General features: G+C 38.0%; 1 protein-coding gene across 1 annotated transcript; it reads right to left on the bottom strand.

Annotated features, from left to right (window-relative positions):
- Positions 1-34: 34 nt before the first annotated feature.
- gad3 (glutamate decarboxylase 3) lies at positions 35-27,751 on the bottom strand. Its single transcript, XM_081375333.1, has 15 exons — positions 27,693-27,751; positions 14,433-14,584; positions 13,513-13,755; positions 13,350-13,440; positions 12,737-12,849; positions 12,505-12,620; positions 12,155-12,234; positions 12,010-12,064; positions 9,572-9,688; positions 9,430-9,494; positions 8,626-8,704; positions 6,120-6,269; positions 800-907; positions 576-665; positions 35-452 (listed from the first exon to the last, which is right to left on the bottom strand). Exons 2-15 carry the CDS (start codon positions 14,566-14,568, stop codon positions 279-281), a joined length of 1,617 nt encoding a protein of 538 aa, XP_081231459.1. The 5' UTR covers positions 14,569-14,584; positions 27,693-27,751; the 3' UTR covers positions 35-278.

Genomic DNA, 27,751 nt, shown 5'->3' with positions numbered 1-27,751 from the left:
CCTTTGGTCAATGTGGCTCCACTATTATGTCTTTCAAATCTCATTTTTAATTTAGTTCAGATGCTACATCAGTCAAAAGCTACAAGATTTGGCAAAAGAGATCTAGTATAGTACCTAGACAAAGGATAAATTATTAATAATTGCTAATAATGTTCAAAGATAAATTAAAAAGAAAGCTGTAAATGCTTCTACTCAGGACTGTAATGACAACTGGCATCAGATATATGAAGAAAGAAGGCCATAAATAGTGATTTTTCAAAAAAGACGTCTTTTACAAACTAGAGTTCACAGCCCAGACGAGCAATTTCGTCTAAAAGGAAGTCCACATCCTCCCTCTGGGTGGCTGGGTTGGAGAAAACACAACGGAAGAAATTCACTTTGTCTTCCAGAGGTTGATAGCCAATCATTGTGAATCCTTCCTCCATCATCTTTGTCTTGATTTTTGGAGCCACCTGTGGGAATTCACAATGTCAGCTTGTAAAGCAGATAATGGGATGACTAAATGAAGACCAATGTGTCTTCCTTATTTACTGGTTAATTAAGAAATGAAAAAGGCTTAATTTTTTTTGACCTACCAAGTGAAGTTCTCTGTCTCGCTCAGGACCTGGAGGAATGCTTTGCACTTGTTTTGGGAGATACCAAAAGCAGACATTACTGTGTTCAGGCTGAAATCAAAATACAGAAAATATAAAATCATAAACCGACGTCGAGAATGCGTATGTAACGGCTAGGCAGAAATTCAACTGTTGAAATTTCCATCTTTAAAATTTTGGAAAGTAAACAAAAACTTGGCACTTACTTTACTTTTGAAGACAAGCTGAAAATCTGTCCTTCTCTTCAGCTTGTAGTAAAGATACTCTGCATTTTCTAGGCAGTGGTTGACCTGTGCTTCAAAACCCTCGGAGCCCTGTATAAGAAAAGAAAAAATGTTTTTGGATTATTGTGTGTCAAGGTTTAGAGCTGTTTTTGCCATTTTTTTTTGTCATATTTAAATCACAGAAAAGAATAATAGAATATGATTATATAAAATACTACATAACAAATATGTTTTGAATATTTTTTGGCTGTAACTGGGGTACAATTTCTACTTTTCAATTATTTTTATGAACATATGAACTCGAAATGCTGGCCAGTTGAGACAAAGGCGGTATATTCATTGAAATTTAGGACACAGTTCCAGCCTTTCTTCTAATTTTAACATCTATGTCCCTATGAGTCTGCGACAGACTAAAGGAGTCTCTCAAACTGGTGCGGACCTCAGTACTTCATCTTCGCTTGCCTGATCGGAGCTGCCTTCTGCTGTGTTCCAGAGCCTGGTTAATATATGTTGCGTTATTTAAAGGGATAGTTCACTTTGAAAATAAATTTTGGTATGTTTTAGCTTACCTCAAGGGCATCCAAGATGTAGGTGTCTTTTTTTTCCGCAGTAGTTTCAATTTGGATATTTTTAGGTCAAACCGTTCTTGTCTGTCAGTCATATAATGCAGGTCGATGGTCACTGTATCAAAACACAAGCACAGAGTCCAAATTAAAACAATTCCCCATCGTCCAAATTAAACAATTCCCCATCGTAAGTACACATTGATGGCCTAAGACACGAAACGAGCGGTTTGTGTGAGAAAATGAACAGTATTTATATCGTTTTTACCTCTTGTAACACAGCACACGTCCAAATGATCTGACGGCGCGGGCGGGTATAGATGTATACACTAGATGTCGCTTGGCTACGGTTTCGTTCCAATGAACTGCAGTAGCCAAGGCGACATCTATGTATATATCTATACCCGCCCGCGCCGTCAGATCATTTAGACGTGTGCTGTTTTCAAGAGATAACAACGATATAAATACTGTTCGTTTTCTCACACAAACCGCTCGTTTCGTGTCTTAGGCCATCAATGTGTACTTACGATGGGGAATTGTTTAATTTGGACGATGGGGAATTGTTTTAATTTGGACTCTGTGCTTGTGTTTTGATACAGTGACCATCGACCTGCATTATATGACTGACAGACAAGAACGGTTTGACCTAAAAATATCCAAATTGAAACTACTGCGGAAACAAAGACACCTACATCTTGGATGCCCTTGAGGTAAGCTAAAACATATCAAAAATTAATTTCAAAGTGAACTATCCCTTTAATGCATGTTCAGTAAACAATAAGGCTTTGCTTTTATCGGATATATCACAGATAGAGAACTGGACTTACTGTTTTTAACCAAAACACGGCACAAACAAAACGATGTACTTCTTTTTATCCAGTGGGCTATAGGCTGTTTGATTTCCCCTGACTCACTGGTAGAGGTGGGGGAATCATTTTTCATCCTTGAATAATAGAACTTTCTCAGTCTTTGTGGATGGGTGCTCATCCTCCAAATCAGTTATGACTTGTGGTGTTCCCCAAGGATCTATCCTTGCTCCCATTTTCTTTTTTTTATATATGCTCCCAGTGGGGTCCATTTTTAAATAAACACAGAGTGTCATATCATCGTTATGCTGACGACACTCAAATTTATGTGCCTTTTAAGCAAAATGACGACCAGAGTTTGAGTGCTTTAACAGCTTGTCAGTCAGATATTAAAGCTTGGCTGTCCCTAAATGTCTTAAATCTAAATGAGGCAATTGTGCCCTGTCAAAAATGTGGATGTTGTTTTCGATTCTGCTTTGACTTTTGATAAGCAGGTAAATGCAGTAGTTAAATCAAGTTTTTTTTCAGCTAAGACTCTATGCTAAGTTTAAGACTTTTTTTCAAGTTTGCTGAGTTTGAGAGTTGTACATGTTTTCATCTCATCTTGACTAGACTACTGCAACTCAATGTATATAGGTATTAGACAATCTTATATGAATCGCTTACAGTCCAAAATGCAGCTGCTAGACTTCTGTCTGACACTTGTAAACACAAACATATCACCCCTGTCTTACTCTATTTGCACTGGCTACCAGTCTGTTTTAGAATGGAGTTACATTTTTTTTTATCTTTTTTAAAAGGTTTTAAATGGCCTGCCACCCTCTTATCTTTCTGACCTTTTGAGTATAAACACTCCAGCTAGATGTTTAAGGTCATCGAATCAGACATCCTCAACGGTCCCTAGATTGTAGCTTTTGCCATAGCCGGCCCTAAACTGTGGAACAGCCTACTTTTTAAACCAAAATAAAAAACCTGTCTCTCTGAAAAGACTAATAATTCAAATGGTCTTTTTTTAAACATCAATTTTGTGTTTTTATTGGTTTATGTCTTTTAGTTTTCTTTTAAATTGTTCTTAAAAATATTGTTCAGCACTCCGTGTGTACCACAGTTTACATCATTTACATCATGACTTGTGTTGAGTTTATCTGCCCCTAAAGCAACTATCGCTACATAGACCAACAAAAAGGCAAATTAAGCTTGCTAAGTTTGTTAAAGGGCACCTATTATGCAAAATTCACTTTTACATGGTGTTTGAACATAAATGTGTGTTGGCAGTGTGTGAGCAAAACCACCCTAGAATGATAAAAATCCACCCAGTAGTTTTTTTACTAACTCAATAAATCATAAGCACTGTCTCAGAACGCCCTGTTCTAGATTTCCCTCACTGTGACGTAGAATTGAGCTAAGCCCCACCGACGTGATTTGATTGACATCTGGTTTTGGCATAGACCCCGCCCTCGGTGATCTGTGTACACCATCGCCATTGTTTCAACGACAGCCGGTGTGTAATGTCTCATAAGAAGTGTAGGTGTTCTGTTGTGGGATGTAAGAATGGACATACTAGTCTTCACTGACATCAGAGCCACTGAAAACGCAGCGGATGGATTTTATTTATGAAGAAAAGGCACCACTTAAACTTCCTAAATACGAGAATCATGTTCTGACTGACTGTTTAGTGAACGAGGGTCAAAGTTAATCCTCAAGTGTGGATCGTTGCCTACAGTTCGCGATCCAACGTCACCTCCAGAAGTAAGTGTATTTTATGATTTTTGAGCAAATAGTCATTTCAATCGATGTCAGCCAGTTCAACAACAAATGTGTCTAAAGCTATTTATTGTCGTCGTCATAGGAGGTCTCAACAAACAACGTCAGACAGTTTTATGTCACGTAGGCTATAATTTTTTTGCAGCAATTACAAATGTAAATAAATTAAGGTCTGCTCTATCTCCATAGACAGTATATAAACGTCTATCTCCCTCCCCTTAAGAAAAAAATTAAATAAATCGTTTGTACTTAGCAAACGTTATCACAATATTTGTGTGTGTGTGTGTGTGTGTGTGTGTAGTTTCAAAAAATTGCGCAAACGTTATCACAGTTTGTGTGTGTGTGTGTGTGTGTGTGTGTGTGTTGCACATCCATAATTGCAAAGGAGACGCGATTAAAACTTTGTAAGTACATAAATGTATCAAATAACCATTCCGAGACATTTAGTCCATTCTCATTCGTGTTTATTCTGTGCCGGAGTCTCTTCATCATCTGGGTCCAGCAGGGCGGGGATATGCAGCTCATTTACATTTAAGGTGGTATAGACCAAAACAGCTCTTTTTAAAACAGGCCCCAAAAATGACATTTTCAAATGGTTATAATAAATTAACTGTGGGGTATTTTCTTCACAAATGCATTCTGGGGACACCCAAGACCAATATTACATCTTGTAAAAAGGGGCATAATAGGTGCCCTTTAAGTTTGCTAACCAGCTGTCAATGTTGTGTCTTAAATTTAAGAGAATCCTTTTGTTTTTATCCTTTTTTCTTGATTGTTTTAATCTTACACAGTTTATTAGTGGTTCAACTCACAACAAAGGTCATACTTTTTAGACTATGGGGTTCCTCAAATCCAGCCCTGGAGGACCACTGTCCTGCAGAGTTCAGCTCAAAGCATGATCAAATTCACCTACCTGCAATTTTCTGGAAACTCTGAAGACCTTGACTAGCTTGTTCAGGTGTGTTTGATTAGGGTTATAACTAAACTCTGCAGGACAGTGGCTCTCCAGGATTTAAGGAACCCTGCTTTAGACCTTGTGATCGCAAATAATTCATTTGTGTCTCAGCTGTCCTCTGTTGATATTGGTCTCTCTGACCATCTGGCGATCCTTTTTAACGTGGAATTGCCTCTTCCTAGTACATCATCTTCACACATTGTTCATTTCCGTAAATGGAAATCAATTAATCAGACAGATTTCGTCAGCTCCTCTTGAAGACAAGATTTTACAGTTGAATAATGTTCTTGCCTTCCCTAGTTACTCTGGCACATCTTTCTCTAATTTTCCTCAAATGGACTCCGAGTTGCTGAATAGGAAGGTATCACATGAAAACCAGCACTTGCACAATTGATCCCCTCCCTACAAGCTTAGCCTATTTAAATCTTGTTTTAACTATTTGTGCCTGGCTGTTCTCAGCATTATAAATTACTCTTTGCACACTGTCATTGTGCCAGCAGCACTGAAAACTGCTGCTGTAATCCCAGTTCCAAAAAAGCATATGTTGATTTGGACAGTTTAAACAATTATTGATATATCAAATCTTCCTTTTCTGGCAAAAAAATTAGAACGTGTTGTGGCTTTGCAGCTGCACAAACATCTCACTGCTAATAATCTCTTTGAGGCCCTTGAGTTTGGTTTTTGAAAACTTTATAGTACAGAAACAGCTTTGGTCAAGATCACCAATGATCTGTCAATAGCTTCAGATTCTGGTTCTCTCTCCATTCTTATCCTTCTTGATCTTAGTACCACTTTTGATACTGTCAATCACAACCTTTTACTTAAACGTCTATGGTTTTTCTGAGACTGTTTTAACCTGGTTTAGATCTTATCTCTATGACCGCCAGTTTGTTTTTATGAGTGGTTTCAGATCTGAGATTGGCTCAGTCCATCCTTGTGTCCCCCAGGGTTTCATTTTAGGCCTCTTACTTTTTAGAATTAATTTATTTCCACTTGGATTGCTCTTAAGATCATTTAGGCATAATTATCACTTTAAGAATCACAATTCTCAAATTTAGAATCCATTTTAAGCCTGGTCAAAATGTGGATGTTTCTTTTCTCTTACACTGCATTTCTGAGATAAAAATATGGATTACCCACAATTTTCAGTGTCTTGAATAGTGATAGATTTTCAGTGTCTTGAATAGTGCCGTAATAGCTACCATAAACGTTACCTTTGCCTTCCACATGAGCCACAGTTTAAAGATGTCCACATGCCGTCCACACTGAATGCTTTTGTCCCCGGTGTCATAGGTCACGTCATAGGCCTTGTCAGGTTGGAAGAGATACTCAGCACAGAGTTGATTACACTCCTGCAGGAGGCCCTGAGAACAACACATGACCTTTACATAACCCTTGGTTTTCAATACCTCCTCAAGCATCAAGGACTGTTTGCTGCCTTTGGTGATAATGGATGAGTCCGTGGTTTGTCCTGAGCAGTGAAGCTACCCTCTGTTCTTGACAAGGACTCCAAGAAAAAAAAGTTACGGAAATTCTTAAGATAAAATTATAAATTTATAAGAATGTTCCTAAGGCAACTCTAGAAAGAGTCTTAAGAATTCCACAAATATTTTCTTAAAAAAATGACAGGCTTTGATGTTATTTGATTGAAAGGCGATTATTGCTGAAGGCTCTCTGACTGAAAAACAACTCAAAGCCTTTTTGCACTTGTCCACATACCTTGTACTAGTACTATGGGTAACACTTTAGAATACTGTTCTTTCAGCAATGAATTACTACACATGAACAAATGAGTAACCCACTATTAACATTCTAGTAACTACTATTAACTATCAAGAAACTCTGATTAACAAATTAATAAGTAATAGCGCTCAGTCGAATATGGTAGTTCACTATTAGCTAATCAGTAACTACTATTTTTCATAGCTCACTGAAGACTAAGAACTACTATATACAGGTTCATAATTCATAATGTAATGAATCAATCAAGTGTTACTACAGCCTTCTTAAGGAACTAATAATAATTTGGATCAGTATTCTAAAGTGAAAAGCTTGGTTAACTAAATTATGTTGACTTTAGTTGTAAGTTTTTGAGGGTTTTGTAAGGTGTTGGATAATAATGACTCAAGTGTTACTACATCTTTTTTAAAGGAACTACTTATTATTTGAATCAGTATTCTAAAGTGAAGATCATGGGAAAACACTAGTAATGACTAAAGTGTTGCCAAATCCATCGGAAGGAATTACTATTCAAAATCTTTCAAAAATCTCAAAAGCTTACAAAGACTTCAGTCAATATTAGGTAGTTATCATGTTTTTCACTTTAGAATACTGATCCAAATAATTAGTAGTTCCCTAAGAAGGATGTAGTAACACTTGTGTCATTACTAGTGGGTTACCGTTACCTTTTATTATAAATTATGCATTATTCATGTTAATTATGAACCTGTATATTGTAGTTCTCTGGGATGTATGAAAAGAATAGTAGTTACTGATTATTTAATATGAACTACCACATTCAACTTGTTAAGCTAATAGTATTTACTTGAATAATAGTGCGTTACTCATTTGTTCCTGTGTAGTTATTCATTAATGAAGGAACAGTATTCTAAAGTGTTACCGTAATATGTATGTAGCTTGTGTTATGTCTTTGAAACAACCCAAAAAATGCATTAAACATCTAAACTTTGGGGATTTAAGAAAGTTTGGAGGTTATCCCAACTTTAAGACGTTATTCAGCCGTTAAATTTAGCGTATGGCTTTGGCAGGCATACAATGATAATAAGCAGGGCAACGGGTGCCAGAGCCCTCCCCAGTTCCACCGCGCCTCAGAGTTTGCCCTATGTAAATCTGTGGTGAAAAATGGAACTGCAGCGCGGCAGATATCATGCTTATTTTCATGCTAGCTTGCATAAACCCCGTTCCAGACCAAGACAATATAAATCCGCTTCAGCAATGTGTATATTAGTCTGCATCAGGTCTGTAAATTGGCATGTTTTTCTTCATATGTGGACTAGCGTATATCAAATTAATGAAAGTATAAATCCTTTAGTTTAAGCATAGCCTACTTGTGTGAAAAGCATTTATATAGTACTGTTGTGTTTGTTTTATGTTGGTTATGAGAAAAGAAATTACTTTCTTTTACTCACTGGAATTCCTCCACAACTTGCTACATTAAGGAAATTCTATACACTTGTTGTGTAAAGCTTGTCAATCAACATTTAGTTACCTAAAATTGAAACTGAACCATAAAAAAAACATTTTCATCACTTCAAATTAAATAAACTTTAACTGAAATAAAAATAACTAAAACTTATATATTTTATTTCAGTTGAATACCAAGGCAACATTTCTCATTTTAATTTAGTTTAACTTGATGTACTAAAATGACTAAAACAAAAATGTATTTAAAGAATTAATACAAATTATAAAGACATTTAAAAAACTTTTTTTTTTATAAAAAAATGACAAAAACAAAATTAAAATGAATACAGAAAAAATATAAAAACTGATTCAAAATGCTAATAAAAACTATAATAGTATCTCAATGACACAAAAACAACACTGGTGAAACTTACATTACACTTGCTGTTATAAACATTTATGTTATGCAGCTTCTTCAGAGCAGTAATAAGTATAATATCTCTTTATCTTAGAGGCCTTTATTTATTTATTTATTTAAGCTTAACATCATAGATTAAATTGTCCATCTCAGCTCACCTTTCTCTTCACTAGAATGGCTGAGCATTGCAGTGGGACGCCCATCATCTTGTGTGGGTTCCAGGTCACAGAATGGGCTCTGGTTGAAAGGATATGAATAGCATGATGATGTTAGATGTTTAAAAAAAAAATCCATCAGTTTAAAGTACATATTTAAAATCTAAAATTATTTTTGAAACAGAGGTGAAAGTGGAGGTGGAATCCATTAGACTGAAACTTTTATCAGTTTGATGTACGCTAGAAGCAATCCTGTAATTGCGGGTTCTGACCAACCATCAGTACAAAAGAAAGGAAAGTAAAATGTTTTTAAGCACACATGGGTTATATGCTTTAATACAGTCTCAGAGTAAATGTCAATGTGCTTTCACCACACTCCTTTTGCAGCTAAAATTGTAGAGAAATTACTTGAATCACCCTGCAGAGCACCAAACGGAATGGCAATGAAGGCAGCACTTTGTGTTGATTAAAGTAAAATGAAACAGAGGGATGTTGAAGAAGTGTCCAGAGAATCGACTGCTGACATTTAAGGTAGATGGTGGAGACCATGCTTGCATTAGCCAATAAGATTTAAAAGCAACTAGAGATTTCAACTTATTGATAAACAGGTAACGCGTCAACAGGAACCTTACATCCATCAACAATAAGCACATTAGCAGAGGCTTTAATAAAAAGCAATTTGTGCTGCACTCAAGGTACACATTTTGCCACCAATTTTTCTGGTGAATCAAACCCATGACCTTGGAGTTTCTAGTGCCACTGAGCAACAGGAACACATTATACAATTAAATTACTGATTTAGGTTACCTTTCAATTCCTTGCATTTTCACACGATGTTTGTTTGACAGAAGCAAGCCTCCACCCCAGGCAGCCTAAATGAAGGGAGAACATTAAAGCACTGCATCATTTTTAATAAAATGTACTTTATAATAATAATAAAACATTTTACATCCACATGCATCCATAGGCCATGGCGCTCACAAATGTCTGCTATTTCATTCAGAGGGTCAAATGCTCCGTAGACTGTGGTTCCTGCAGTTGCATTGACATAGAATGGGACCAGACCCTACAGACAGCATACAAGGATTTTTAAAGACATATACACAATTATTCAATATTTATGGTATTCATAAGAAGCCAAACGAGTAGATCTGAATCTGAATATCAGCACATTCGCATGTAGTTCACAGGTAAGATGCACAGCTATTGGGGTATAGCCTTTTTTCTTCTTTTTTTGTTGTTGATGTGTGCACTGCAGCAATTTAAATGTAGCTATATTTAAAGGGATACTTCACCTCTGGAAAGATGAATGTGTATTTAAAATAGGTCATTTATGTAGAAGAAATGTGAAGAAATTTTTGAATTCAGAGCTTTCTAGCCTGAGAAAAGCCAGAAAATGTATTTTTGGCTTATGTGGATGAAAGACAACAACTCCCAGAATGCACTTGCTTCGCTGCCCTAGGAGGCCACGCCTACCAGTTAGAGAGCGCAGTTGAAAACAACAAGAAGGTTAGGCTACTAACTTAGTGAGTCTCCGTGACGAGTTTGCCCGTGATTTCGAGATAGCCCAAAATGTCCGGGATTCGGCTTTTGCGTTCTACAGTAGCCATTCATTATGTTGAATGCGCAGGAGAACGGCGCGAGGCCGGTGGCGTGATTACTGAGACGCGCCGGGTCTCGCATCTCTCACGGAGTAGCGGGAAGTTTCTTAGCAATGGTAAAACGCACATCAACCGATCACTTGTTTAGCGTTCATGTAAACACTACATTCAGATTCACCAATCGGAATGAATTCAGTTAGATTGAAACAAAAGGTGTGCATGTAAACAATGAATGGCGACCGCAGAAAGCAAAAGCTGAATCCCGGACATTTTGAACGATCTCGCCCGCCGGACAAGTCCGGGAAAAGGAGGATGGTAACCCCTACTATTCAGCTTTCTACTACTACTCAGTTTTCTCCACAGAACAAGAGCCTGCTAGCTTAGCTTCCAAAGCTAACACTGTGTGTACATTCTGTGAGTGAGATCCCACCCTCTATGGGCGGGTTGAAAACATGCGGAACAGCTCCTTCTACTGGCTGTAGTCTTTAGCCTCTGGCCAGAAAATCCTCCGATGACCCAAAATGACGATTTTTGCGTCATCGGAGGATTTTTTCCAGACAAAAAATACATAAATCTCTCTCTCAGGGGGATATGAGGGTGGAAAGCATGGTAATTCGAAAATACTACAGGTTTTCTACTAATACAAAGCTTAATGCTAAAACCTGAAGTATCCCTTTAAATTTTGTCTATAACCAACCCTCACGATTTGTTGTTTTGCATATATTGTAAAGCTTGTATTTTTATGTATTTGTATTATTTTAAAGTGGTAGAACAGGCATTTATTTTCAAATGAATCTGTTGGTGATGCAACTATCTCATAGTAACCTAGTTACTACTAATTGCAACATGGAGAGATACATTCATATTGTTTTATATGACCGCCAGTCTATTAAATATGATACACAGTGATTTTATAAGTTTAGCAGAGAGGAAGGTCAGAATTGTTTAAGCTTAAAGGTGGTATCAGTGATTTCAGGCCCAAACATATTTTTATCACATTCATCTAATCTTTCCTAACGATCCGCTAGCTGCCCGCCCCATAAGCATGCCGTCAAAAAAACGCGTCTCTGTAGGCAGCCTAGGCTCTGAGATCTGCACACAAAAACAAATGGTTTAGCCAAACACTCAAAACCAAAACAAATAGTGTTCCAACCAATCACCGACAGGGGGAGGGTGTTGTGAGGTTTTGAGCCAGCTTTTTCTCCAGCTCTGACTTCGCGTGCAGCCGTGCACGAGCACAAAACCTCACAACACCCTCCCCCTGTCGGTGATTAGTTAGAACACTATTTGTTTTGGTTTTGAGTGTTTGGCCAAACCATTTGTTTTTGTGTGCAGATCTCAGAGCCTAGGCTGCCTACAGAGACGCGTTTTTTTGACGGCATGCTTATGGGGCGGGCAGCTAGCGGATCGTTAGGAAAGATTAGATGAATGTGATAAAAATATTTTTGGGCCTGAAATCACTGATACCACCTTTAACTTTTAATGTTTGATTTTCGATTCTAGCCTATTTTGGGTAAATTTAATATGCTACAAACATATAATTTAACTGGGATAACCACATCTCACATTTCTAAAATGGACCAAGTCACAAGCTGATATCTAGTAGGCTACTACATCTAGACTGTGAAATATTGCATCCTATAAGACATTGATTTTGAGTAATCTGCATTTTAGACAAAATGCCCAGTTATATGTTATGTGGATATGTTACGTGTAAATGGCGGGGACCGAAAACAAACTTGTATATTATTAAATATGTAGCTCAATATCAGCTCATTTGACCAACCTTAGACTTTGCTGCATCAATGCTGGAGTTCAGTTCTGAAGAGATCATCTTCCCCCTCACAGAGAGACACCAGCACGTTTTATTCATCTTGTTTAACAGGACACACTGCAAATTATGAACTTATGATTCCGTCCACCAATCTTACCTTTCATCACATCTGACGACTATAACATTTTCAGAGCCGATGCCGAGAACTGCTGCGGACTTCTTGATTGAATAATGACTCTAATAAGGAAAGCGAATGTTAAACATGCATAGGCAAACAGCTAACATGATCTGACCTTTTGGTTTACCATAACAAGACATGAAATATCTGAATTAACGGCAGTCTATCAGGACTTTTAAAACACTGCTGTGACACGTAACGTCTGACCTCCCAATCAGTGGGTCAGGAGGTAATAGCTGAAATGTGTTGTGCTATGTGTTTCATTGAGTAAGTGGAACTGTCACAGCACGCCTGCTGAGAGTGGAGGTAACAATAATGAGATCATGTACGTGCGCAGAGGTGAACAGCGCCAGGCGAGGTATCGCAGACATCCCATGGGTCTTCACTGCCGGAAAGAGATGAAACCTAGCCAACAACACACTGTACAGATTGGACATGGTGCCTCCTGCGGAGAAAGCCATTAGCTGTTTAATGAAATACTAATGATTGAATAGTTCCCATTTTCATTTTTCAAAACACAATATTAATGCTTCATGTATTTTTGTGCTTTCAGCTTGTTACCAGGACAAAAGATGCCATCTCCTTCTTCCTTTTGCCATCCAATAATTGTATGCATTTTTCTCAGAACTACCTCCTCCATGAGTATAAAAACTGGGGATATTTCATAAGTGAACCTGTAAGCAGAGAAGAACTCAGACTCATACATGCCCTGATGAACTGCAGAAGAAATAGAGGAGAGTGGGAACTGTAACATTTTTGCTTAAAAATCAGCATGGAAATGGAAATTCACTTTTTAAATACGGTATATCTCAATGAATGTAGTTTTTTTAAATCAAAATGTCATAAATGCCATGACTTCATTTAGTCCACTTAAAACTCACTCCTTTCTTACAAATACTGCAAGATCACACTTTACTGTCACTTTTGATCAATTGAATGTGTTCTTGCTGAATAAATATTAATTTCTTTAAAAAAACTAAAAAATCTTACTGACCCCAAACTTTTGAACAGTAGTGTATCTCTAAACTGTGTAAATGAATGTCAAATACAAAAATTGCATACCTATACCAAATTTCTACATTTCAAAGTGTTCCTACATTAATTTTCTCTTTTCATAATTAAAATATGAATGTTAAAGAAATTAAACTTAAATGAGAAAATAAATGAGTCTCACATGTTTGTATTTGCTGTGGACGTCAACCATTCTCCTGCTAGACCAATAATGTCAAGTCCGGTTGACAGCTGGTTGAAAAATCTCGGATGGCCTAACAGCATTAAAAAACAACATTAACAAAAGCTTCCACTAAACACAACTGTGTTATTTTGCTTGTTCTTACCTGTTTTAACTCCATATTTCAGTGTGTCTCTGCAGTCCACCAATAGCTGCTCCAGGTTATCCGGCTGGTCAGGGAGCTCCAGGCTGAATCCCTCCAGACCTTCCTTAAGCTGGTGAGGATAGTGAAAATCGACAACTTTGGAGCTGCGCTTCAGGGATTTACTGATGTAGGCCAGCAAGATGTTTACCAGCTCCTGCAGGAAGTGCTTGGTTGCTTCCTCTCCCTCTTCAGCAGGGAGCAGATCTGAGCAAACACAAAATACACGTCATTCTCACAAATGATGATGATTTGTGCTTCAGGTACAATGGAGTTGAAAACAGATGCAGAACATTAACAGGTTGGTCAATCAATGTATGGAGGTTACAATTTACATTCTACCAGCAATTTACATTCTACAGAAGCTTGTATCCAGAGCAGTTGCAACACAGTTCTGTGGTTTAATTTGCATTTTACATTTGAAAATGTAAACACATTTAAAAGCGCTCTGATTGGAAATAATTTGAATGCACTCTACTGGATAAAAATATTTACTTTGTTGAAGTAATCACAGCAGAATTAAAAATGACTCTTTTGAAAGCTCACATTAAATTAATATTTACATTCACCTTTTTTTCATGTGGCAAACGCTTTTATCCAAAACGGCTTATTGAAAGTTATACATTATATAATTTTGCTCCATTGGAACAATATTTGAATAGATAATTGAATGTCAAATCACACAGAACAAACTGCGCCTGCTTTGAACAAGTTTAAACTTGTTTCAGTTCACATTCTTTACATTTGGTATTAAACTGAAAAGAACAAAATATCCAACAATGCTGGGCTGTATTCCTTTTCTAAAATCATTTCTAGTACCATTGTTGTAATGCAAGGGGAAGCTCAGATATTTCACCACCCTTTCATCTGAGTGTTTGCTGTACCTTTGCTGTGGATGCAGCTGAAGTCATGGGATGCGTGCCGACTATCATATTTCAGGGCGTCATCAGCTTTCTCTAAAGAACCTGTATCCTGTTTGCTGTTGTCTAAATGCCGTCTATCAGCTTGTGTGAACTCCATAATGTTTCCTAGAGACCTGCACACACATCAGCACACCATCTCAAACACCCATATTATTATTTTGTATTATTTATTCATGTTGAATTAGTTTTTAGATGTATATTTCAGTTTAAGTTTGAGTTATATTGTTCTTTGTCAATTTTTCATATTATTATTGTTACTTCAGTTAATCAAATTCAACTTATTTTATTTTAGTAAACTGACAACATTCCATTTTTTTAAGTTTCAGTTTTCATCTAACATTTAGTTTACCTCAGCTTTAGTTTTTTTCTACAATAACAACACTGACACACAAAACTTTCATGAAATTTCATGATACCACTTCAATGAAAATTCAAAACCGAATTGGTATGATGATAACATCAAAGTAAACAACCACTTATTTGAACACCAATCACTGATTATGTTAAGACAAAATACTTATACAGATATAGAATATGATGAAATTAAAAGCACTGTGTATGAATGACATTGTAAGTTAAGTTTGTAAAATATAATAATGAACAACAAGTCAATGTAGTTTACCTTCTCATTGAGGCATCCACTGTTGTTGACTGTTAATATCTAGTCTGTGCCAAATGGCTGAAAGTAAAAAAAAAAAAGCTCCAGCCTCCACCCCAGTGTTGAAAATCAACTACCTGTTACCTTCAGTAAAAATAGGCGTGGTCCACTGATCTCTGTCATTCTATATAGATCAGTGGTGAGGTCATAGCGCACGGCTTTCTATCCCCGCGTTTCCACTATCAGGCCAAAAGCGGACGTGCTGGTGCGTGCCAGGGCCAGTCGCGTTTCCACTGTCACTTCCGGGACTTGATCGAGCCTCGCCGCCGGGGCTTCCTCGGGGCCAACTACCATGATTTTCTGGCCCGCCGAATACCTTTATCCAAAGCGGGCTAGCTCGGGCTTGAGGAGTGGTTACGAACAGAGGCGGGAGAGTCAGCGCCGGATGATTCTGTCAGCATTAAAGACTTTTAAAATAATTTACCTCAAAACTCACTTTCATGTTTGAATGCCTTCTGTTTGTGATCCGATATGCGGATTCTGATCACTGTAGAAATATTTATACGTGATGCAAAAGACTATGCACGTGTTTTGTACCCAAATGTCACCATTCAAACCAAATGGGCTGTTCTTTCTTCAGAGTCAGGTGTTACAATATATTCGGTTTCTGAAATATTTGGTTCCAATGGGTGGAGCTACTATGAATATTCACGAGACCATAGCGTGCATGGGCGGGGCATATACAAGCGAGTGGAACAGAAATTATTAGCGTGAGCGCCTCAGATCGCGTTTTGTCCTAAACTACTGCTAACTGTTCGTTTCTCACGAATGACTGAGATTAAGCTTTTTAAATGTAGGCTATATTATTGCATGATTAAACAAATATTTACAAATATATATTCTTGTGTTTTGATTCTGTCTCCCAAAGTTGTCTGTAGGCTATTATTGAAATAGCTTGATGATAGCTCAAGACAACATAGGCTACTTGGAGTTGCATGTTGTTGCATGCTTTGAATGTTGCTTTACATTCAACTGAAAATCTTTTTGATACACAACTGTCAAAGGTTATCATAAATGTTAAGCTTCAGTTGCTTTAACAGTTGTTTTCTCTAGCAATGCTTTAGAACATTGGTCAAATTAAGTGATAATTATTTCAATTGTATTGATGTATACATAGCAAGGTCCAACTAAAGTAATTTTATACTCAGTTTGTGCAATTTGTAGTTTGAATGTACCATTCCAAAGGTAAGTGCACTTAATTGTAATAAAACAGAGACAAAACTCTAGCAAATTGATTCATTTAATTTAATTTTTAAATTTCTAATTTTCTTTCATTGATATCATGCACAAAATTAAGGTTGTTTGCATATAGGGCAAATAAAAACCTCACTGTATAATATAGTATAAAACCTCATCGAAAAGTAGTATGGTGTTACTTAACTCACCTCTCATTGTGAAGTTCTGTGCCCTTCTAAGAAGGACATATTTTTAATTTCTTTTAGAAACACCATGAGGAACCTTTCCAGATTTTTTCAATTCATACAAAGTTTTAAACATTTCCTTATCTATATTGACAGCCCAAGTGACAAATTCAACAAAGATGGGTAGGTTTATTTATATGAATTGTGGTTGAGACTCGTTATTATTTTAAAACACCATAGCTAATTGGATGTTGAATGCTTCACAAACTATATGTACTGAACCAATTATTTATTGGCCAAAGCTGTGTACAATAGTAAATTGCACAGACATAGAGTTCAGTTTCTCTGGTGTGGTGGGATATGGACATATAATTAAAAAGTATTCTCATTTAAAGAATATAATACATATAATATATAATACATATAATTTTTATAATATAAATATATATGCATAAAGTTATATATACCTAAATATGATCTATTCTAGACTGTTTAAAACTGATAAACAAAAACATGTTTTTTTAAAGCATTCATTCATTAACTCGAAATTATTTTTATAGTAAGATACAGTGTCTTAAAATTACATATTTTATTCATATTCAGCTGTAAAAACAAGAATGTTAGACAAGAGAAAAAAATGGGATCAAGGACAAAATGAATACAGCAGGACTAATAAAATATTTACTATATTATTCAAATATGTATTTGTAAATATACCTTTCCTTAATATTTTGGTATACCCCTGCCTTTTTCTGTTCACTTGTTTACAAAAAGATTACATTAGAATGATAACATTACTAAACTGATAAGATGTAGGCCTAATTTTTATCATTAATGGTTAGTCATTATTATCAGTTAATTTGACCACTGTTCTAAAGCATTGCTAGAGAAAACAACTGTTAATGCATCTGAAGCTTAACATTTATGATAACCTTTGATAAAGTAAAGGTTGTGTATCAAAAACATTTTCAGTTGAGTCAGTATAAAGCAACATCCAAAGCATGCAACATGCAACTCCAAGTTCTTATGTCGTCTTGAGCTATCAGCCTATAATTTAAAGGCTATTTTAATAATATGCAGACAACTTTGGGAGACAGAATAAAGACACAAGAATATATTTGTAAATATTTAATTAAACAGCAATCACACACCTTTAAAAATCCTAATCTCAATCACTCATGAGAAACCAACAGTTCTATAATGTCAGCAACAACTAATCTGGGAAAATTTGGAGAAATATGCCTTTAATGTGGGTCTTGCAACGCTTCCTACAGGTTTAGTTCAGTTCAGGTAAACTCGGAGTAGGCTACTGAAACACATGCTACAAAACGATGAATTATTTATAAAATATATACGACTAGTTTAAGATTAACTTCGTTCAAATTTATTACCTGTTTGAAATAAATAATCCATAAAACAAAACGAGCAGGCGCTCACGCTAATAATTTCCGTTCCACTCGCTTGTATTTGTCGCCCCGCCCACGCTATGGTCTCGTAAATATTCATGGTAGCTCCACCCATTGGAACCAAATATTTCAGGAACCGAATATATTGTAACACCTGTCGAAGGCAGCGAAGAGTTATAGTCCACAAAGTGCTCTCACACAAAGTCTAACCGTATCAAACTTCTACCCGCTAAATTGTAGCATTCTTCACACGAAAAATTCTATTAAAAATTCACAGACAACATATGTTCACATTCATGGCAAAATTCAAACGGGACCAGAAAATAATTATTTTCTCACATTCTCTTGCATTGACGATTTTTCAGAGGTCCAGTGGGGTTAGTGGAAGGGGCGGGACTTACCAGCTTACTGAGTACTGTGGCAGCCTCCTCTTTTAAACTCCAGAATTTTTTTTTTCGCGCTCTCGTTTCCACGGATACGGCCCGAATCTGTTTTTCTCGCCCACTGAAACCGGGCCCGGGCTGGATCCGGCTCGCAGTCACCTGCTGTCTGGGACAGGCATCTCGATCTGTCTCCATAGATTATCGCAGCATACGCTGATTTCACGCAGCCGTTATTTTGAAATCGAAAGCGAGGCTCCGGTGGGAAGAAAACCGGAAGTGTCGCCTTTAATCACAGGAGAGTCGATGCGAATGCGATGGCGTATTGTTGTGTTTAATGATGTTGTGTCAATTCTAAACTGTACATTTCTTTCATACTTTAGATTATATAGCCTACAGTGAAATTCATTTATAAATAAAATATTTTTTTTTATATAATTCAGAAAGTAAAAAAAGAAGCAGGAATTAACTATATACATATCCTATATTGGATATTAACATCCAAAAGTGTAAATCGCGGCAGCAGCTTCAGGTTGGTAGTCCAAAGGCATTGTTGTTTATCTTTACTTCCGGGGTTTTTCCCACCGGAGCCTCACTTTCGATTTCAAAATGGCGGCTGCGTGAAATCAGCGTATTAGCCATAGATATCATATAAAGGCTAGATGTCTTAAGGCGGAGTCACTTCCGGCATCACCGGCGGCCATCTTACTACAGGGCTCTGTGAATTAAAGGGGGGGTGAAATGCTCATTTTCACTCAATCTCCTGTTAATCTTGAGTACCTATAGAGTAGTATTGCATCCTTCATATCTCCAAAAAGTCTTTAGTTTTATTATTTTTATCAAAGAAAGATAGGGTGTACCGAGTCTTTCCGGAAAAAAACGAGCGTCTGGAGGCGGGCCGTGTGGGCGAAGCTAAAGCTGTGCTAACGCGCCGAGCTAGTAACAACACACAGAGACAATAGAAGCAGTTTTACTCACCGAACCTTTATCATTGTGACTGCTCGATCCTTAAGCATTAGACGATCTGCAAATCCGTCGATCTGGGCTTTGTTTATAAAACAATCATCGTCAAAATGCAGGGAACAAACAGTCTACACAACTCCGTTTATGCTCAGGAAAAACAAACTCCATCCACTGGTGCCTTAACGCCGGGTTCTTTGGGAATCTGTGCAGGGTTGTCTTGCCCTGGCAACCAAAAACACACTTCTTTGGTGATATTGGCTTCCCAAAAGCCGGGCAGGGTGCTTTGATGGCGAACTGCTTTCGCTCTCTTGCTCTGGTCTGCGAGTGCGCGCGCGCCCGCGATCTTACCGGAGAAGTGCCCTTAGGACCCATATAAGGAAATTCCGTTACATCTGACGTCACACATGCCCATACTCGAAAAAAACTTTCCGAAACTTGTGACAAACCGGAAGGACAATTTTTGGCACAGAAATACTCCTTCAAACGTACAATTTAATTTTTGAAACTTTGTCCATGTTTAGCATGGGAATCCAACTCTTTAACAGTGTAAAAAACTCAGTATGCATGAAATAGCATTTCACCCCCCCTTTAAGGTGAGTGATCAGCATACACACAAATCCTCTTATCTCGGTGAAATCTTGACGGATTTACAAACGGTTTGGTTTCTTACAAACGTCATTACCGTGGCTATAATTCTTTCATATGGAAGTCCATTTGTATAATTTTTCATATGTATGCAGTTTCATAGCTACATCTCTGACGTTTATAACAAACCAAACCGTTTGAAAATCGGTAGAAAATTGAGCAAGTTATGGTTATTTAAAAGTACATGCACCATGTTACGAGTGAGCGAGCACCCTGTCGTAAGATGGCCGCCGTGTGCGGACGTCGACCTCCATTGGCCAGCAGCGCGGACGAGACATCTAGCCTTTATATGATATAATCTATGGTATTAGCACCGTGATTTGACAAGTGGAGGGAAAATGTGTTATGGGGTGACGTCACATAAGCGACACGTAGTCTTTCTAGTTATGTCTTTTCCACAACTGCTAGCCAAATAATCATACAATATACTGTCAAACTCTTAACATGAAAAATTATATAAGAAAATCACACAAAACATGTTCACATTCATGGCACAATTCAAACGGGACCAGAAAATAATTATTTTCTCCCATTCACTTGCATTGACGATTTTTCAACCTAGAGGTCCACTTGGGCTGCACTTGGGGTTTAACGGATGGGCGGGCCGCGGGAAACAGAGCGTATTTAGGCCACGCCAACACCCGGGGGGAAAACAATCAAAACGTCTCCATTGACTTTGCATTGCGAGAGGCTGCCCCCTTGTCATTTCTTGCTTCTAACAAAAGACAGAAAACTGCCTAAAAGCTGCTGTGTGACAAGGTGTACAGCAAACAAGCTAAAAAACCCAGAAATACGTTTTTATTAGCTCTCGACCCCAAAAAACGAGTGTTTAGGACATAAAAGTGGATACAGGCAGTTGAGACAGAGCGTCACGTGTCTCATTACTCTGAGAACTAACGTACACCCGCTGGAGGAGACCGTAATCGGCAACACAGGATAGTTTATCTTACAGAAATATAATATATAAAACTGACATTTGGATATTTGAGTCATCAGTGACCAAATGTTTTACTTACTGCACATGTGGTGTATTTTTAGTGCATACAGAGTGTCAGGATCCCACAATTTACCCATTCGTTCCAGCCTGTAGCCTATCCACTTTTATGTCCTCAAACACTCGTTTTTTGGGGTCGACAGCTTATGAAAACTTATTTCTGGGTTTCTTAGCTTGTTTGCTGTACACTTGTCACATGGCAGCTTTTAGGCATTATTCTGTCTTTTGTTAAGAAGCAAGAAATGACAAGGAGGCGTGGGCGTGGTCTTCAGATTATGACGCGTTGCGCTCTGTCTCTATCCTACCTCAAGCACTTCACCAAGGTAAGTCACACATGGTCAAACTGTTTTATTAATGAATTAATTTCTTATTGATTATATTGTGTACTCGTTAGCTTCAAATTTAAACTTAAGTTTTGGAGTTTTTATTGCTCCTTAGATCGGCATTGAATCGTAATGTCAGCTAGGCCTAACTCTTATGTTCTCAGAGGGAATATGCTAACACGAAGACGACCCAGAGGATTGTAATGATATGTAATTGACGAATTAATTTTCACTGTTTTTAAAGTTTTAACTGCGGCAATGTTAGTGATAGGCTAGTGTTAGTTTAGCTAAGGCCTCCCACAGTCAGACCATCACTTTATAATAAGGTTTCATTTGTTAACATTAGTAGTTAATATTAATTACAATGAACTATCCATGAACAATACATTTGTCACTGTATTTGTTAATGTTGGTAAATATAAATACAGTTGTTCGTTGTTTGGTCATGTTACTTCATAGTGCATTAACTAAGGTTAACAAACAGCCTACAACATTTTATTTTAATAATGAATTAGTAACGTAAATGTTGAAATTAACATAAACAAAGATTAATAAATGATGTAGAAGTGCAGTTAATTTTTAGTTTGTCAACTAATGGTAAATCGATCGAAATTAACAGTCAATGACATTTATAATGTTACAAAAGAATTTTTATTTAGTAAATGCTTTAATAATCTTAATTTAATAAATGCAAATACATGCTGTTCAACTTGAACTTTCTATTTATCAAAGAATCATGAAAAAATTCTCCACCATTTCCACAAAAATGTTAAGCAATAATAATAAGAAATGTTCCCTGAGTACCAACTCAGCATATTAGAATGATTTCTGAAAGATCATGTGATAACTGATTCTGATCAATTTAAATGAATGTTTAAGTAATTGATAGGCCTACTAGTTTATCCATTAACTGATCTACATTATAGAAGAACTACAGTATAAATCAGGTCTCAGAAGCTTATTAGTTGGAGGTTGATGTTTTTTGCACATATTTTTTTCTCAACAGGAGCTGTAAGAAAAAAAAAAAAAAAAAAAAAAAGCTGTAAGTAGCTGGTCTTCTACCAGTGCAGCAGATAGTGGAATAGGTTCTTGCGGCATCCGCTGATTTAACCTTTGATCCGTGACGGCGGCCGGAAGGAACGTTCAAGAGCCATAGAGGCCTTACATTTTAGATATAAGAAGTACAGCACAGTGCAGAACAGCCATCAGATTCTTTATTTAGTGCGACAATTACATGAATATCTAAAATCTTCTTGGTCTTTTTTTCTTTTTCAGATGCCTCATGGGAATTAAACAGCACATATGAAGTGGTTTGTAATACCATGGCTTTCCGACCTGTCCTGATTGGTTTTTGATGTGTTTACAGTTCATTCTATAAAATTATTTTGGGAACACTTTACAATAAGGTTCATTGGTTAACATTAGTTAACTACCTTAGTTAACATGAACTAAGAATGAACTGTACTTCTTCAGCATTTATTAATCTTAGTTAATATTAATTTCAACATTTACTAATACCTTAAAATCAAAGGTGATTTGTTAGCATTAGTTAATGCGCTGTGAACTAAAATGAACAAACAATGAACAGCTTTCTTGATTTTTATTAACTAACATTAACAAACATGAATAAATACTGTAACAAATGTTTGGCTCATTGTTAATTCATGTTAGTTAATACATTAACTGATGAAACTTATTGTAAAGTGTTACCATTATTTTTTGTTTGTTTTTTCTTTGTAGCTGCCTCTTTGATCAATGTCACATTTTTTGGGATAAATAATACATTCATGAGGCTTATGTCACTACACAACATGAATACCCATTCAAAAACTTTCTTTCAAATATACATTGAGAAAAGTTCTGAGATTGTATCACTGGTTTAAAGGGAAAGTGCAAAATCTGCTCTTAATTTACTCACCCTCAACCTTCAAGCCATCCAAGATATAGGTGACTGTTTTTCAGTTAAACAGTAAAGAAGATTTTTAGCTGAAACGGTGGTCTTTGGTGATTCATATAATGCAATTCAATGGCTACTGTCACTTTGAGAGTAAAAAAAACAAACATGTTACAGGCAAAACAAGACTGCCGTGACACAGGACTGTTTGCAGAGGCTGTGGATTACAGGTAATAATGTTGTAAATAATGTTCAGTTTCTTTGACAGACCAATTGTTTTGCTTCATACGACCTCAATAAATCGTCAGGAGCCACAGGTTTTAATTTTGTTTTGCCTGTAATATGTTTTTTTGACTCTCAAACAGACTCTAGCTATTGACTTGCATTATACGAATCATCAAGGACCTCATTTTCAGCTAAAAATCTTCTTTACTGTTCAACTTGTAGTTGCGTAGCTGTCAATGGAGGGAAAGAAATCTCAGATTTCATTAAAAAGATCTCAATTAATTTGTGTTCAGAAGATGAACGAAAGTCTTTTGGGTTTGGAATCACATGAAAGTGAGTAATTAGTTACAGAATTTACATTTTTGTGTGAACTATCCCTTTAACGTCAAGTAGAGACTTAAGTGTTTTATATAAACTGTGTGTACTTGTGCAAAAAATATCAAAATAAAAAGAAAAGATGCACAGTGGCACTGTTTGCATTGTTTTGTGAATTTGTTTTAATATGCTTAATAAATAGAAAATTGATCAAAAGATAAAGCCCTTGAATATGTCAAATTTACTGTCCAAATAATTTTTCTTTGAATGCATGTTTACTGTGAAGTAATGGCTGTGAGTTAGTGCTGACACTAGATTATCAGGTGGTATTTTAGTGTAAAAAAGTACAGTAATTCAACTTTTTATTGCCTAAGCATTTTGTGTTAAAAACAAAAAAAATATCAGTGGCATAAGACCATAAGATATTAGATCATGTAAATGAGAAGATTCATGAAATTCTACAGTAGATATGTATACTACTTAGATAGAGCGAGTGTGTTTGTGTACTGTCAACAAAATGAGCTGGCCCTGATCTGGAATGATTCTGGACCAGATCCAGAAGAGATTTGGACCAGATCTGGCCCACACTTGGGCCAAATCGCCATAAAGGAATCCGGAGCTGGCCCAGTTCTGGTCCAGATGAGAAAAAAACGGATCCGTGCCGGTATTGGCCCGTTGTGCCAAAAGACACCGGCCCGAGTCCGTTGTGCGGATCTGGGCCAGATGATTTTTGATATCTGGGATGTAACTACCAAATAAACAGAAACAGCCTAGACTGAATAAGTAACTTAAGTGTGTCCTCTTTCTTTTGTGAAATAGACCTAATGATAAACCACTTTATTTCTGTGTGAATGTGTAATTTTGACACAAATGAATTCATTATGATCAATGTATCCCTTTTTATTGTACACAGATGAGCGACTAGTGCGGTCATTGGCTGGGCTGCGGCAACTGCACAAACCTATGGCGAGGCGGCTCAGACGCGGGAACCAATTAAGCCGTTTCATGCCTTGTGCGTCAGAGCCCGCCAGAATGGGCGTGGCTTATGGCTATATAAGCACCCATTCTTTGCCAAGGAACTCAGGTTTAATCGACTGAAGCGATCCCCTGATCAAAGCACAGTAGCACAGCGGGTTACGCAATACTCATTCCCTCATCTTAGGGAACCGAGGTTACGTAAGTAACTGATACGTTCCCTTTCAAGAGGTCTTTCATATTGCGTAAGGCTAGCTTACGCTATGGGAACCCCTTTCAGAATGCTGTGCGTGCTTAAACTTCATTCCGTACAGTAACCGAAGGCAAGATGCCTGAGGCTTATAGAAGGGTAAAGTATGAACCCAATAAAAGTCAGTCTGTGACGGGCTTCGTATAGGGAAAAACAAGGAATGGGCCTAATGAGGGCCAAACCCTTATAAAGTATATGAGAACTGTAGTTCGATTTTAACCAAGACCGGATATGTATCGGGCTCTAAGACTCAGGGGTTTGTGCTTACCCATCTTGTATTGAAAGAACCCTCGATTGCAAAGCGGGAACTTCCAGGTAATAAAACCTCATAAATGTGGACGGCGAGGCCCATCCGGCCGGCGCACAGATATCTTCAATAGGTAGGCCTATTGACCAAACCCAAGACGAGGCCATACCTCTCGTGGAATGAGCTCTGACGCCTAAGGGGCAATGAAGGCCCTTAGACTCATAAGCTAGCGCGATAATCCAGCTTTCCAGGGAGCCAGGGCTTTGAAACAGCCGTGGTTCGCTCTGATTTGTAAGTGGCCAAATTGCCACACGTGAGCCGGTACTCAGGGTTTTAGCCAGCGCTGGAGCGGAGGCATGTGCAGTAGTCCAAGCTGGAGTAGTGATGATGCCCCTGCTCGCAGAGAGGAGCACTGGTCTGCCTGTAAAACAGGACCGACGTGGGAGTTTCTCTGGGAGAGAGCGAGGCACGCGAGGACTAGGCCAGCGTGTGTTAGCTCGCATCCATCCGCTCTGGCATCCTTTGTGAACGGCGCTTCTTTATGTGCGGCTCGAGCAAAGGGAGAGAGGCGGGAAGCCCGGGGTTGTCATCGGTGAAAACAGCCAGTTGAGCCCGCAGGGTGGGGAGATCCATTGAGTCGCAGTCAGGGCATCCGCCCTTGGCGAGTGCAGCTTCTGCATGGTCGCGGCCCAGACAGGAAGCGCAGTGAATGTGATGGTCCCCGCCGAAGAGAGGGCCTCGGCATGAGGCGTAAGTGGTGCGAGGCATTTGAAGCAACGCCTCGGAAATTTAGCTCTCTTAGAAAAAGTGTGATGCGACGGCGAGCACACTGGCATTAAATGATATGGCGCGCCGCATGGCACAGCAGAAAAGTGGGCTGCGAAGCAGAAGGCTTGTTCCGCTGAAAGCTTGTCGGCGGCGGCGAAGGCTTCTATCTAGAGATCAGCGAAGTGGAGTCCTGAAGGAGGGTTCGCTGAAAGAGATAAAATCTGAGTTCCTGAGTGCTTATATAGCCATAAGCCATGCCCATTCTGGCGGGCTCTGACGCGCTGGGGCGCGAAGCGGCCTGATTGGTTTGCACGTCTGAGCCACCTCGCCATAGGTTCATGCAGTTGCCGCAGCACAGCCAATGACCGTGCTAGTCGCTCATCTGTGTATGCTGTGCAGCTGCACTGCGTTTTAAAAAATTGGCTTCAATATTTTCACATAGCGTAAGCTCGCCTTCCTCTCGAAAGGGAACATTTTTATCATGTTTGTTTTGCGATCACACTGTTTCCAGTGATTTCTTTCTGATTAGTTTTCTGATATAACATCCATTTGTTGTTGAAATGATGGATTTGTGTGACGTTGTTCTAGAGAGGCGTGTAACGGCCATGTTTTAGTGAAGCGCAGCAGAGCTTCTGGCCCGAAAGTGGAAACGCAGCAGATTTTGGGCTCGGTGCTACAGGCCCAAGGCTTTAGCCCAGCACGGCCCGTTTAAAGCCCTGGCTCGCACTGGCCTGACAGTGGAAACGCGGCTAGTGAAAGCAATGCTATTACATAAGGATGAAAATGCCATCAACTTTCAGAACCTCTCTCTCTTTTTGTTAATTGATATGAATGTGTTCATTCTCTGCACTGGCTCGACACAGACAGATGCTCAAGCATGAAAAAAAAAAATCAAGCATAGCGTTAGTTCTGGCAGGTCAAGTTTGTCAAGCTCGCATCAGCTGACTCTCAGCTAATCCACGTCTACCTATAGTGGTTCTCAACCTTTTTTGGGCCAATGCCCCCTATCCATTATCCAGGTCCCTTACCGCGGCTAGTGCAATACATTCATGTTGGTTCTGTTCTGTTTACGCTAAGGGGGGTTATTGCTGCTCTTCCTGCTCTTATCCATGCTAGGCTGCCCAAAACAGAACCAATCCAAACTGTATGCTAAATATTCGTATTTGATGATAGTGGTCCTGACAGAAAGGAGGTTTATGTGAAGATGGACAAATCTTGAAGCAATCAAGTGACAGTAGCTCTGCTCTGCAAGACCAAATTTCTCCCCTTTATGAATCCTGCTGGCTTGTTTCTGACATGCTGTACATGTACAGTAGGCTACATCAGGGAGAAAAAACAAACTCTTTGACCAGTAATATTTCCTATATATAAAAATTTAAAACTCAATTCTGACTGACAAAATTTAGGCCTAACTAACAAAATACACCATTTTTGCTGTATTTTTTAGGCTCATGTATACCTTCTGAAGGGGGTGGATTGGAATCCACTGCTGCTTCAATGTATATGTAATGAGTGATTATAATCAAGGTATTAATCAATATTTTTCCTTCTAAATATCAAACGAGTTGAATGACTTCTCTGGAGATTTTACTTTGTTATAGAAGTTACCAGTGTGATTACTGAAATATTCTTTTCATGTATTCATTAATGTCTGTATTTGATATCTGAATGCAATCACAGTGCTTGCTTATTTAGCCCGGCTTCCAGAAATGAAATAGGGACTTGTTTTGTGTTTAAGAAAGGTCTTCAACGAGTTAAAACATTTAGGGGTCATTAAAGCCAATAGTTAAGGGACCATTTCTTTGCTAAAGCCTTACCCTGGATTTCCATCCACCGGTGGAACGGCTGCGGATTGGATCCACTGCGTGTCTGCTCC

This window comes from Scardinius erythrophthalmus (genome assembly GCF_964197995.2).
Source record: "Scardinius erythrophthalmus genome assembly, chromosome: 9".
NCBI classification, from domain to species: domain Eukaryota; kingdom Metazoa; phylum Chordata; class Actinopteri; order Cypriniformes; family Leuciscidae; genus Scardinius; species Scardinius erythrophthalmus.
Note: the sequence above shows the minus strand (reverse complement) of the source record. Positions and strands in the feature narration are given on the sequence as shown.

Coding starts and splice junctions, on each gene's coding strand:
- gad3 (XM_081375333.1), bottom strand. CDS start 14,568: ATGGAGTTCACACAAGCTGATAGACGGCATTTAGACAACAGCAAACAG. Junction 12,850..13,349: donor TCCACAGCAAATACAAACAT/GTGAGACTCATT, acceptor CTCTGCTTACAG/GTTCACTTATGAAATATCCC. Junction 9,689..12,009: donor TTGATGCAGCAAAGTCTAAG/GTTGGTCAAATG, acceptor TGCTGTCTGTAG/GGTCTGGTCCCATTCTATGT.